This window comes from Sinohyriopsis cumingii, chromosome 6, assembly GCF_028554795.1.
Source record: "Sinohyriopsis cumingii isolate HCF-2022 chromosome 6, ASM2855479v2, whole genome shotgun sequence".
Taxonomy (NCBI): Eukaryota; Metazoa; Mollusca; class Bivalvia; order Unionida; family Unionidae; genus Sinohyriopsis; species Sinohyriopsis cumingii.
In genome coordinates, this window is record NC_142966.1 from 120,234,398 (window position 1) to 120,247,784 (window position 13,387).

The following is a 13,387-nucleotide window of genomic DNA, read 5'->3' on the forward strand; positions in this document are numbered from 1 at the left end:
CCTTGCAAGTTTTATGTGGATTTGCCCAGTTTCCTTTGTACAGTTCTTAAAGTTTTATTGATATGCCTGAGGTGCCAACTCAACTCTTCTAGATATTTTCATTAACTATGTCTTAATCAGCACTCTGTTGTACCAGCAGTGAAGTGTAGACTTGACCAGCTTTGCCGATAAGTACACTTTGTTACAGTAAAGTCTAATAACCTCTTAGCCGTTTCAAGCTTTTAGTAATCTGCTCAAAGTGTAGAAGGTATTTATCTACTGCTTTTTCCAAAATGGGATGTTAACCTAATATTACTGATAACATCAAAACCTTAACTTGGATATAAAGTGGGGGACTGTGCTCCACCTGCCAGTTTCTAATTCTTTTTAATTTGTATTGCATTTCCATTTATCCTCTTTGCATCTGCATTTGTATCTCTCTCTCTCTCTCTCTCTCTCTCTCTCTCTCAATTTGCATTTCTTACTCTTCTCTCTCAATCTGAATTCTCAAAAATTTAGGTCTCCACTTGTCCAGAAAGTGTGGGTTGCATTGTAGAAACTGCTGACTTGGCTACATGTATTATGGCCTATGTTACTGAGGCAAATAGGGTTGACTAATTAAATATACGACAATAGTAAAAGGCAAGAAAGATCTGTTAGCATTGCCTGTGGTACATACTCTATATTAATACATCCTCAGTGTTTAAATGTACTGTATTGCCACCTATATTTGATGGTTCCTCATATCTAAAATATTCATAATCTAGAACCTGATTTGTTTTCCAGATAAAATACAAGTACCCAAAGCTATAAAAGAAGAGGTGATTTTACTTAACCCCAGTGCCATGCAGTTATGCCATCTCAGTATAGGGAGGGCATGTGTAGTTGATGGAAGGACAGTTCAGATTGCCTGGCCATCACAGTCTGTTTCACCAACTGGTGTCGGACTACAGGAGGAACTCCTTGTAAAACTAGACATAGATCGAGACAGTCAACGTGTAACTGTAGAACCATTACAGAATTCAAACCAGCTTGCTGCCGAGATTCACTTTTGTCCAGAGTAAGGTGTTAGTTACATTTACTTAAGTTCTTTGCACACTGACTATAAGACTCGTATCATTGGTGCCACTCTCACCTTGGCCATATCTCATGACTTAAGATCTGTGGAGGGATTACACATTAGATATGGAGGAGGCTTACTGATGTGGGATTCAAAGGGTCAAATGTCACGGTCATTGTGGGTGAGAAAAAAAAATGGTTCAGAATAATTTTGGTTGATATGAACATAAGATAATTAAAAAATCAACGGATTCAGGGGTCTGTGGTCAGAGGTGATTGTCAAAAAGCATGTCTGATATGAAAACAAAAGTTTCTGCTGTTGGTACAGTTCAGAAGGGGCCCCGAGTGGCCATGTGGTCTAAAGCGCTCTCCATTACGGATCACTGCCATCTCACCTCTGTCTGTGTAGGTTCAAGTCTCGGATTCAGCCAATATGGGTATGTGAGAAAGCTTGCCAGTAGCTTCTCGTGGGTTGGTGGTTCTTTCCGGGGATTTCCCGGGCTCTTCCTCCACCATTAATACTGGCCGCCATGTATAGCCTATCTTGTGCTGAAAAATGGCATTAAACCCTACAACAACAACAACAACAACAGTTCAGAATTTTGGTTTGGTATGAAGAAGAGGTAGAAGAAATAAATAGACCTAATCCATGCTCATTTTTCAAATCTTGTTACACATTGATGTTGCACTTTTTATCCACTTATATTCAGTCAGGAATTTTGTTTATTTTTCTTTGCTATATCTGTATTTAATCATAGCATAATTTTTCATGAAAAGCCATGATTTCTGAATTAACAGTTGTGCAAAGATTGGACTGGTTACATGCATGTTTACTGGCCCACTAGTGTTGTATCATTGTTAGTTGTTTGAACCAGTTATACGTAGAAATTATTGTCCTTTGTGTATGATTTTACAGCAGGAATAATTATTTTTAAAAGCCCAGTTATGAATTAATTACATCATTGTGTGATGTTTCAATAAACCATTACACAGGGACAGAGAGACAGCAAGGGGAGGTCTTGTTGTATACATTAGGGAAAATGTAAATGCAGAATGTTGACTTGACTTGGAATCACATGAAATTGAGAGTATATGGGTGGAAATGTCTCAAAATAATGAAAAATCATTCTTAGTTGGTTTAATTTATAGGTCACCTTCCTCCAAAGCAATTTGGGATGATAACTTTCTGAAACATATACTCAGTGATATAAATAAGGACCTTCTCAATACTCAAATAAGGAACAACTGGATGGAATTTATTGAATCATGAGGCCTAGTCCAGCTGCTAAATGAGCCCACAAGGGTGACAGAAGAATCAAACACTCTTATTTATCACATTTATACCAACCTATCAGACAATGTGGCTTCTTTTAATGTACCGAATGTTGGTCTTAGTGACCACTATCCTACATTTTTGACAAGAAAGGTTAAATGCAAGAGAAATAAGAAAAATACACACAAAACGATCACTTACAGATCGTTCAAAAATTTGAATGAAGAAAAATTTATCAATGCCCTATATAAAGTTCCATGGAATATGATCCAAAAATTCGGATGACACAGATGAAGCTCTGAGGGTGTGGACTGGCTTATTTATGGATGTAGTCTCTAAGCATGCATCACTCAAAGTACATCAAGTAAAGAATGAAATCCATCCTAATTGGCTTACCACTGAAATCATAGATGCTATGAAAACACGAGACCAATTCAAGGCTATGGGAAACCTTTGCACAATATAAAGTATGGAGAAATAAAATAACAAGTATGATTAAATTAGCTTTAAAATAACTTTATCATTTCTTGAAAACAAAAGGAGCAACACAAACTCCATTGGGAAAGTCGTCAATGAACTCACTGGAGGAACACACAAAGATCAGACAAATCAAATTCACTCACTTCTGGTAAATGACACCATAGTTACTGATGACTTTGATATTGCAAATGTTTTCAATGATTTTTTCACCAACATTACCACAAAATTAAAAGAACCAGTGATAGAAAACAACTTTAATGAACTGAAAAAGTTCTGCAGCAGCAAAATCTCTAAAGATGTATGTTTCTCTATTCAACCAGTATCAAAAAACTTTGTTAAAAAATGTCTCAGTGAACTTGATACCAATGAAGCTACAGGACTGGATCACATTGGCTGAGGAATCATTAAATCTTCTGCCTCTGCTATTTTAGATAGCATAACATTCATAATCAATTTAAGTATTGCAACCTCATCTGTCACAAAAATAAGGAAAACTGCAAAAGTAACTCCTATTCAAAAGTCTGATTCTAAGGATGATGCTGATAACTACCGACCAATCTCAGTACTACCAAACTTGTCAAAATTGATTGAAAACATGTCAATGACTCATTCGTGTTATATTTAACCAAACACTTGCTGTTACACCCTAATCAATAAGGCTTTAGACAGAAACATTCATGTGAGGCTGCCTTGATCTCATTAACTGATAAATGGCTTCAAGCATTTGTCCAAGGTAGTATAATATGATCTGTATTTGTAGATTTCAGGAAAGCATTTGACATGGTGGATATGAAATCCTTTTGAAGAAACTGAAAATCTACCAACATGATGAAAGCTGTCAATTAGAGGTTTACTTCATACTTAAGTGAGATAACACAAAGTGTTTATATAAATGATGTTCTGTATGAACCTCGAACAGTTAGATATGGAGTACCACAAGACTCAATTCTAGATCCATTACTATTTATTTTATAATGACCTACCACGTTTACTAAGGGACTCAATTTCATCTACAGATATCTATGCAGATGACATAACATTGTCAGACATCCAAAACACAAAGCATGAACTCGAAATTTCTTTACATGATGCCATAAACAAACTGGACAACAGGTACACATGCAATGGCATGGTGGTAAATGCTGGTAAAACTAAAATATTACTTATGTCAACATGGCAAAAATGACAAATCTTGATAGTGATGAACTATATGACGTGGACAGATAAAAATGTACAAATGGACTGTCATGATAGACTACTTGGTGTTCTGGTAGATACTCATATATCATGGACTGAACATATCAAACATATCAGTAAAAAGGTCAATTCAAGTTTATGGCTTCTCAGTAGGATAAGACATTTTTTCCCTGTAAAGCACATAAAACTATATTATAACAGTTACATACAACCCAATTTAGAGTACTGTAATACAGTATGGGGTAATTCAGATGATAAAAACATAGCAAAGCTGGCACATCTTCAAAAAAAGAGCATTTGGGCTAATATCAATCCAGAAAGAAAGCAAGGAAGATTTAGCTGGTAAGTTTAAAATATTACCTATTAAAGACCAAATCTGTTTGAGAAAAGCCAAATTAATGTACAGGATATCCAATAACAATGCTCCTGAATATTTACAATCACTATTCCAGTATAGCCTGCCTGGCAATACTCTGCACCTGCAATCCATGTCTACCAAACAGTATAAAATTCCCAAACCAAATAAGGAATTATTTTAAAAAATGTTTCCAATACTCTGGAATTTTATTATAGTATTCCAGGTGAGATTAGAAATGCCCACTCTATTTCCTTCTTCCAAACCCAATATATCCAGTGGCTTAAGAGATGCAGCTAAAATAAATAAATTCCTTTGACTGAGGGTTCAAGGTAGATTAGTTCTTAGCTAATTGTGTTACCTTCTTTAAATAAAGTCATTATTTATTATTATTATTATTATTATTATTATTATTATTATGATGATGATGATGTCATATTTTTCAGGGAATGGAATCCAAGACATGAGGAAAAAGAGTTCACTGATTATTTAAAGAATAAATTATGTGAGTACACTTTTCATACTGGTGGTTATTATACACAGTGAAAGTTAAAGAAACAATATGAATAATATGCAAAAACTTTCTCTTTCTTATGAAAATAAAATGCTGTAACATGTCATAAATTTATAACTAAACCATTATGAGACTTTATGAAAGCAAATGACTTTATAATGTTGACAGAGAAGCAATTTTATACAAAATTACTAATCTGCAGTCATTATTCATTCCATAAAACAGAAAACAATTTTCTGTGAGTGTAACATGCAGCCAATATATTTTACAATAATTATTCTTTGGTCCAAGTGTTTTGATTCAGACTGTATGTAAATAACATGCAATCAGTATAAAATTAAATTTTTTGTTCACTATCCTTTGCAGGCGGAAGATTTATTTGTACAGGCAATAAATTAAATATCAGTTACTTTGGTCAGCCGTGCTGTCTGCATGTGACATACATCCAACAACATACTGCAGAGTGCAATGACTTCTTGGTTGACAGTGGATGTAGCAATGAGAGTCCTTTACTTTCTTTGACTGAAAACATCACAGACCTTAGTTTGAATGATAGTAAAGATTGTGACTTGAGCAGTACAAATTTAAACCTGTCATCTTGTGATCAATTAGTCATACAGAGTCACAGCTCATTGTTAAATGTTAGTGCTAATAAAACTTCTACTCCAAGCAAAGCTGAAGATATCTGTGAAAGTCCTAGAACAGCAAATACATCCATAGAGTTATGTAATGTAAGTAATTTTCAAACACCACAGTTGAAAAAGACTCAGTATAAAAATTGCCATCAGTTTTACAAGGTTCATTTGGAGACAAGAATTTTGATAAAACGGCTAGAGCATTCTGAACAGAAAGAAACTGTGCCGATGGACAAGGTGACATTTTCCAGCATTGGAGGATTGAAGACTCAGATTGAAGCAATAAGAGAGATGGTGGAATTTCCTCTCCAAAGGCCAGATCTCTTCAAGGAATATGGTTAAGTAATGAGTGGGGCAAAGCATTGACATTCACTTTGCCTTAGAGAGTAAAAGAAAATAACATACAACATGAAGATGGTATATAGTGTAATATAAACTAGCATTGGGAAAGTTAAAAATGAAATTGTATTGCCAGTAAAGATCTCAAAAAGCTGTAGACTCTATATAAGCAGAATTTCAGTAAAGGTATATAAAGTTTATATGATTATTTATGAAGTACCCTTTTCAAAATAGTTTTCATGTATTTTAACCATCTTAAGCTTTAGAACCTTATATCAGTACATTGAGACTAAAGGTCACAGATCATAAGATAATTTTATTCTTTTAGATGTAGAGAAATTACAGTAGTCATCTTTTATTTCTATCACCAGAATCATCATTAAGATTCATATCAATCTTTTTAATTAAAAAGTCCAAGTCAGAAGTAAAAGTACAGGCATGGAAGTCACTTTTACTTAAAAAAATTTATTGAGAATATCTTACACCAATATTCATGAACATTACTGAATTTATTTATCACCATTTCCAACTGCATTTGCTTAAAGATTTAATTCATATTGCATATTTATCCCTCAAAAGGCCTTTCTCAACCTCGAGGCATCTTGCTGTTTGGTCCATCAGGGACGGGAAAGTCCATGCTGGCTAAAGCTGTAGCTAATGAGCTGCCAGTCAATGTGGTAACTTTGTCAGGACCAGAAATATGGAGCAAGTAAGTATAGTGCAGGGTATTTAAATCTGCTTGTTTGCAGTAATCACATACAAATTGAGCCCAATTGCAAATGACATGGGCCCTGAACTGATGTCGCATAATGTAACAGCAGATCAGAATCAGTGTTTGTTTTTCTCTTGTTGACCCCTAACAAATGACCCAGATCTGCTGGTGCCTTATGAAACAGTAGATCTGGGTCTATCAGGGTTCATACGGTCTTTCTGTAATCACAAATAAAATTGTCCAAGGTTGTTCGATTCGGATGTAGTCAAGGTTTCCTGATTTCTTTCCTCTGATTACCTGTGTAATTTCATTGCTGCTGCAATAACAAACGAGTATTTGTTGGCCTTGGCAGTGACCTCATTGACACATGCACTCTTATTCAAAGCACGCCGGCTACAGTCTTCAATAAAAACATCGCACCCTTCATCAAAGAAAGTTAGCACCATACCTATTTTCAGCATGTTTTTTGTTTTCTAATTTCATGGTTTTTGTTTTTCATAAATCATTATATATGTTTTTAGGCGTTATCTTATGTTGTAAAGTGCTTAGAGCTTCTAAATTTCAGACACTATACAAAGTCCTTATTATTATTATTATTATTGTTATTATGGTTATTATTATTATTATTATTATTATTATTATCATTATTATTATAATCAAAATAAAATTGCCTAAGGTCATTAGATTCTGATGTAGTCAGTTTTCCTGGCTTCTTTTGATGAATCGTTCAATTTGATTGGACGAGTCCATCATCTTTGGTCAATCAAAATGTTGATTACACTAATTCATGATTATTTTTTTAACAAGACTTTTCAGCCAATTGAATTTTCATTAAATTGAACAAGCACTCACTCTATGTAGAAAGTTTGCAAAAGTAACATGCTCGAGGATTCAAAATTTGTTGAGTCGATTTATGTCGTCAGTTTTGTTTCAGCTCATGTTAAAAATTGCCAGGTCTTTGCTTGTTCAGTGATATCTGGCTTGAAAAAGAGAAATACAAGGAATGGCTGAAAAAGGATAAAACATGTATATGAAAGGCTTTTTGTACATTGTGTAAAGGACCGCTCCAATGACCTAGTGGTTAGAGCATCCGCCTCTGAAGTGGGAGGTCATGGGTTCGATCCCCGGCCAAGTCATACCAAAGACTTACAAAAATGGTACTAACAGCTACCTCGCTTGGTTAGTGTTAGGACTGGTCAACCTGGTGTCAGGATAACGTGACTGGGTGGGACATGATGCTTCATGTCTGCAGCATGATACCCCAATGCTGGACATCACTATAAACTGCCACATTGCAGACATCATAGCAATATGACTGAAAAATTGTTAAAGCTATGTTAAATATCACACACACATTGTGTAAAAAGACGACAAACTTGACTTCAGTGCCAAAAAGCTGTCTCAAATTTGACATAGCCAGCCTACATGCTTCCTCTGTGCAGAAGAAGCAGAGTTAAAAGGACTCATTGTGCTTGTCACAGAGTCAGAGAGCAGAGAAAAAGAGGAGAAGAGCAGAGAAAAAGATGACAACGGTGGCTTTTCTTTCCAAAATGATTGAAGAGAAAAAAACAGCAACTATAATAATGCATTTAAAGCAGTGCTGATGTCTGTTATGAGAACAATTTATTTTGTATTAAATCTAATGCATAAGTTACATATTTTTTAAATAACAATGAATGTTAACCTATCTTCCAATTCATTATAAAGCAATTTTAGGAAATTAATTCTAGTTTGAATTTTATTATTAAACAGTATTGTAGTATTTTTCATTCATTGTTTTCTCATATAACATAACTTGTATACAAAATTTTAGCGAAAATAGGTCTTGGAAATCTATGTTTGTGGTCTTTGAAAGTTTGGGAAAAGTCCATGGCACCTATCTTGAAAATCAAGTTATTACAATTCCTCCTGGATAGAAAGTCATATTGACTTAAGGGTTTTCACCAAAAGACTTTTTATGATATCTGGTTGGTCTTAGATGAACATGGTGTTGATATGACATACATTATGAGTCACATAGTGGCCATGTTGAAAATCTTCTTATCACTATGGATGGTTATATGTAAGCAGCACTAGTCCTATCAGACCATTATTAATTATTTGTTCTATAAATTGAAGAAAACTTGTTTTTTAATTCTTAAAATGTCAGAAAAGAGTCATAAAAGTGCACTAATGCAACCTGAAGTTGCTTGATAGTAGGAGACCAGTTGTGTAAAATATTACTGAAAATCTGCAAATTTAACATGCAATACATTGATCACCAGTCTAAGCTTGATTTCTGTCAGTCAAATGTTTGTTCTCAACCATAATTATAACCAAGCATCAATAACATAATCTCATCCTATGTTTAGAAGCTATGAGTTCGTTTAAAGATGGATTTACTGGCTGAAGGCAAGACTCAAATACAGGTAATTTGTTGCACTAAAGGGATTCACATGTCCCAGGTCCAAGAAGGACATGATTTGGTTTAAATGCCTTATTCAAAGGCACATCCTATTTTATGACTGACCCATTATTAGCACGTGAAATGAGCTGAGAGCATATTACTTGCACCAGAAAGGTTATGGCTAGTTAATAAAACACCCCTCTCAGTTACCAAAACCCAGATTGCCAGACCATTTATAAAGCTGAGTGCACAATGTCAAAGATGCTTTCAACTCTCAGGAGTTAAAAGGAAGAAATGGTCTTATCTTGAATTCCTAGGAATTCTTTTTACCCAGTAGAGTGTCAGTCCCTTTGAAGTAGTCTTGTTGTAAAATTAATTGCATGCAGGAGACACATTTATGAGAAAATGTATGACTCGCAAAAGATATGTCCTTTTTTTTACACACAGTACTTAATTTGTTCAGCACATGTAAAATTCATCCTTGTTATAGTTAATTGTATATTGAAGCCTTACTATCTGCAACAGGGTGTTTTGTAAATAAAAGTAAGCTTGATCTTGGGACTCATATTTATCTTACTACACATCCCCGAGCATATTTGTCCATTAAATTTATTCAAGTGAACCAAGGTTTACACATACCTCTTGATCCTCATCGTTAAAGCATAAGTAAGATTACTGTATTTACTTCATTTTGCTAAATGGTAATCTTTAGACTTGGTCATTGGTCAGGCAAGATAAAAGCTATAATCTTTATTTAGGACCATATTTATAATTAACTACACTGAAAATCAGTTTGTGAATTTATTTAATTAATCTTACTTTAAGACATCATCCTTTATATTGTGAAATTGACTTTGGTTTAACAGTTTTACTTAACATGCCACTTTTTTCCAGATTGATTACAAAATTAACAAGTCCATTCCACAAGTTAAGAGAGTAACACTGTTAAAATCTAGATTTGTGGCATGCATGCCATAGGTTGCTGACCCCTGGACTACCAGTAACTTTGGTGCCATTGTAATGTACACCTTTGAGTGCATTCAGCAATATTTTCCTTAGCGTCTAAGAAGAGGGATAATTGTCTTGATTTGCGGGGTTTGAGGTCATTATCGATAAATATCTTTTTACCAGCTTTGCTTGTATGCTACTTTATTACAAGAATAAAATCAGCATTGATATCTTCAAATATAAAACATGTCCAGTAAATTTTCTTCTGTATGTAAACTAAGCATTGTTTTGACTGACTATTGTCTGAACCCTTTGCCATACATTTTGTTGCAAATTGTTGTTCAGTTGAACTGATATAGAACTCTGAAGTAGCTGAGTCTATTAAATTGTCATAATTATTGTATAACTGACTTTTTATGCTCAACTTTTGACAGATTTTATGGGGAAACAGAAAACAAATTGAGGAACATTTTTAAGGCTGCAGCTGAACAGGCACCAAGCCTGATAATCATCGATGAAATAGATGCCATCTGTCCTAGACGTGACTCCACCCATAATGAGCTGGAGAAGAGGGTTGTGGCCACATTCCTTACTCTCATGGATGGAATTGATACGGTATTGCTTGATTACTATAAATAAAAACATTTCTCCTTTGAATACATTTCCCAATCATATTATCATCAGGAAGAAGCTTCACAACCTCTCGAATCTAGCAATCACAGAAAGATGATTTTTGGTTGTCTTTCCTGTCTATATACCACAGAAACAAAAGGAGGAAACTCTTCCCAAAACCCTTTCCATCACCTCCCCTTACTGCTGCTGTGTGGTAGTTTCACTGATCCTGCTAAAATTAAATAGTATCCATTCCATATCAACATTTAATGATTTATTAGCATCAGTTCAAAACCATAAAAACTGCATTTCATGAACAGACTTGCGTAAAGCTGAAAGTTTGTGTTCAAGCTGTGTCAAGATGACATTGTTAAAAAATGCCAGAACTTGCTCTACTTTGGAGGAGCAAACATTCCTTATTGATTTCATGTATCCCAGTTCTTTTTTGTGTATCGAGTTTGCATGGTTTGATTCCAGGGACAATTTATGAAAGTTTTTATATTCATGAATGATGTGATTACCCTGATTACCTTTGTATTTCTTAAAATACACTATCATACTACGTTAGGAGCACTATCACTACCTTGCAGATCCTGCCCTTCCAGGCTAAAAGCTAAAAGTTGTCTGCCCACTTAGATTGCTACTAGAGCAGTCTCCACATGATAAAAGGATTGTCACAAAATCCCATAAGTACTTGTGTTACTTCTGGAGTGGAATGCATGCTGTCCTAGTAGTATGTAACTAAGGGGAGTGCCTGAATCCCTTAACTGAGCAAATTTTCTCTGGCTCTAGAGAAAAATTTGGCCCCAATTACTATCAAAGGCCACCACTCCATGATATCAGACACATTCTGGCAACATGGTAGACATAATATTGGGCATGATAAAGATCTATTGGATCTTTTCACCAATTTTGATCACAATAGACCAAATACTTAACTCTTTCCCAATTAGAATCTGTCATGGGTTTTAACATGGCTCAGTTCCAATACATTTGAGCCTTTAACCCACACTTCGCTAAAACTACTGTCAGGGTTTTAACATGGCTCAGTTTGAGCCTTTAGCCCACACTTCGCTAAAACTACTGTCGGGGTTTTAACATGGCTCAGTTTGAGCCTTTAGCCTGCACTTTGCTAAAGTTGCTATTATACAAAACATGTTTCCTGATAACTTTAGCTTTAACATGCATGGTGAGTGAATCGAATGCCTTTTCTGCCGACCCAAACTATCTTCACTTCAGATTGGATGTTTCATTGGTCCTCTTGACACACACACACTTTGTAGCCTAAAACAGGTTACCTTCTGTTGATACTCAAAGAGTCATCATTCACTTGCTGTCTTCCATAGACAGGTTGAGAGCAGTGGCCATTTAAGATCTTGTTCACACACACAAGCACTGCTTGAAACAGACGAGTTGTGGCACATACAAATGCCACTTTCTTCTGGTGATAGCGGGGAAACGGGATATTACTCCTCAAGTCCTTGCTTTATGGTTGAAATGGGTAATATACTCTGTGTACTAGGAGGTATCAAAAGAGTCACCTTATTAAGATTACCACTCATGATATTAGAGTAATCTCTGCAAGCTTTACATTCAGGTGCATCAAAAGGAGATCTCTGATTGTCTGTTGAATAAAATCATGGATTCTGGGTGGTGGTCACTTCTTTGATATACGATCTGGCAATGCTAACATTTTTCGTCTTGCTGAAAATTTTGGCAGTGAGTGTTCATAGAAGTTCATGTCCCTTACCACCAAGATAATTAACAGGGCTATGCACCATTTAGTGGCTAAAGCCCTGATGGCCTTGAACAGTTTTGAACTATGAGATGAGAGGCCTGTCTCCATTTGCCTTCACTGAAGCTGCATCATTCCTTGGCTCTCCATTCTATACCTTTGGTAGACAATTGATGTTGGATGTTAGTATCAAAAGACATCAACACAGGCATCACAGGAACTGCCTGACTCAATACCTGCATATTTTACAACTATCGCCAGAGAGATGATTGTTGGTAAAACACAACAGTTTGAACCCAAATCTTATTGCAGGTGGCAACAGGCCTCTCAGTTTATGAAGCAGATCAATCATGGTGATAGGAAATAGATTGTGAATCTTGCAGAGATCATTCTATTCTCATGACCTAATATCTTCTTGATCTTTTGATATTTCAGAGTATGCAAAGCATATTTACCTCTTTCAGCCATGATGTTACAACAAGCACTTACGGGTTAAAAATTTTGAAAAAAATGATTTCATTTTTTATGTGTGACTCGGAACTAATTTGAGGGAGTTATTTAAGAGTTTAGTGTTGTTTTTACTGTGGTATAAAGCTGTTAGTTGCCAAAACACAAAAATAATGACTGAAGGGCATTATGTAAGCTGTGTGAGTTGGCAACTGATAGTTTATACCACAATAAACTCAGAAAAAAAATGTTAAACTCTTATAATTGCAATTATTTATTTTATGTATTTTTTTTATTGCTTTTTTTTTTATAGCTATTTCATATCAGTTTTTTAGAGCCTGTTTAAGCTTAACGAATTCTTGGTGAGATATCTGCTACATTGCTATCTGTAGAATCTGCAACATAATACCTAGGACCGCTCCGGTAGCCTAGTGGTTAGAACGTCAGCCTCGGATGCAGGAGGTCGTGGGTTAAATCATATAAAATGACACCTATTACTGAAATAGTCAGTGTTGAATGGTTACATGACCTGTGTGACTTGTACTATAAAGTCTGTAGTTAAGTATATACATTTGAATGTGTGATGAAAAAGACAGCGTTAGCTGTTTTTCAGAAGTGAAAACCATAATTGCATATGTAATTTCTGCAGAGAACCAGGCATTGGTACATGCTTGTATCCCAAAATTGGCAGTGGTATAACTGGAATAGGTGAAGTA

At 35.2% G+C, this 13,387-nt stretch overlaps 1 protein-coding gene across 1 annotated transcript in view; it reads left to right on the plus strand.

The window, feature by feature from the left end:
- The window catches only part of LOC149797841 (ATPase family gene 2 protein homolog A-like), a 62,909-nt gene that overhangs the window by 6,912 nt on the left and 42,610 nt on the right, over nucleotides 1-13,387 (plus strand). The window contains exons 2-6 of the mRNA XM_089962857.1: nucleotides 766-1,039; nucleotides 4,790-4,848; nucleotides 5,224-5,829; nucleotides 6,411-6,540; nucleotides 10,312-10,492. Coding sequence (XP_089818983.1) covers nucleotides 766-1,039; nucleotides 4,790-4,848; nucleotides 5,224-5,829; nucleotides 6,411-6,540; nucleotides 10,312-10,492 — 1,250 coding nt within the window. The remainder of the gene's footprint in view (nucleotides 1-765; nucleotides 1,040-4,789; nucleotides 4,849-5,223; nucleotides 5,830-6,410; nucleotides 6,541-10,311; nucleotides 10,493-13,387) is intronic.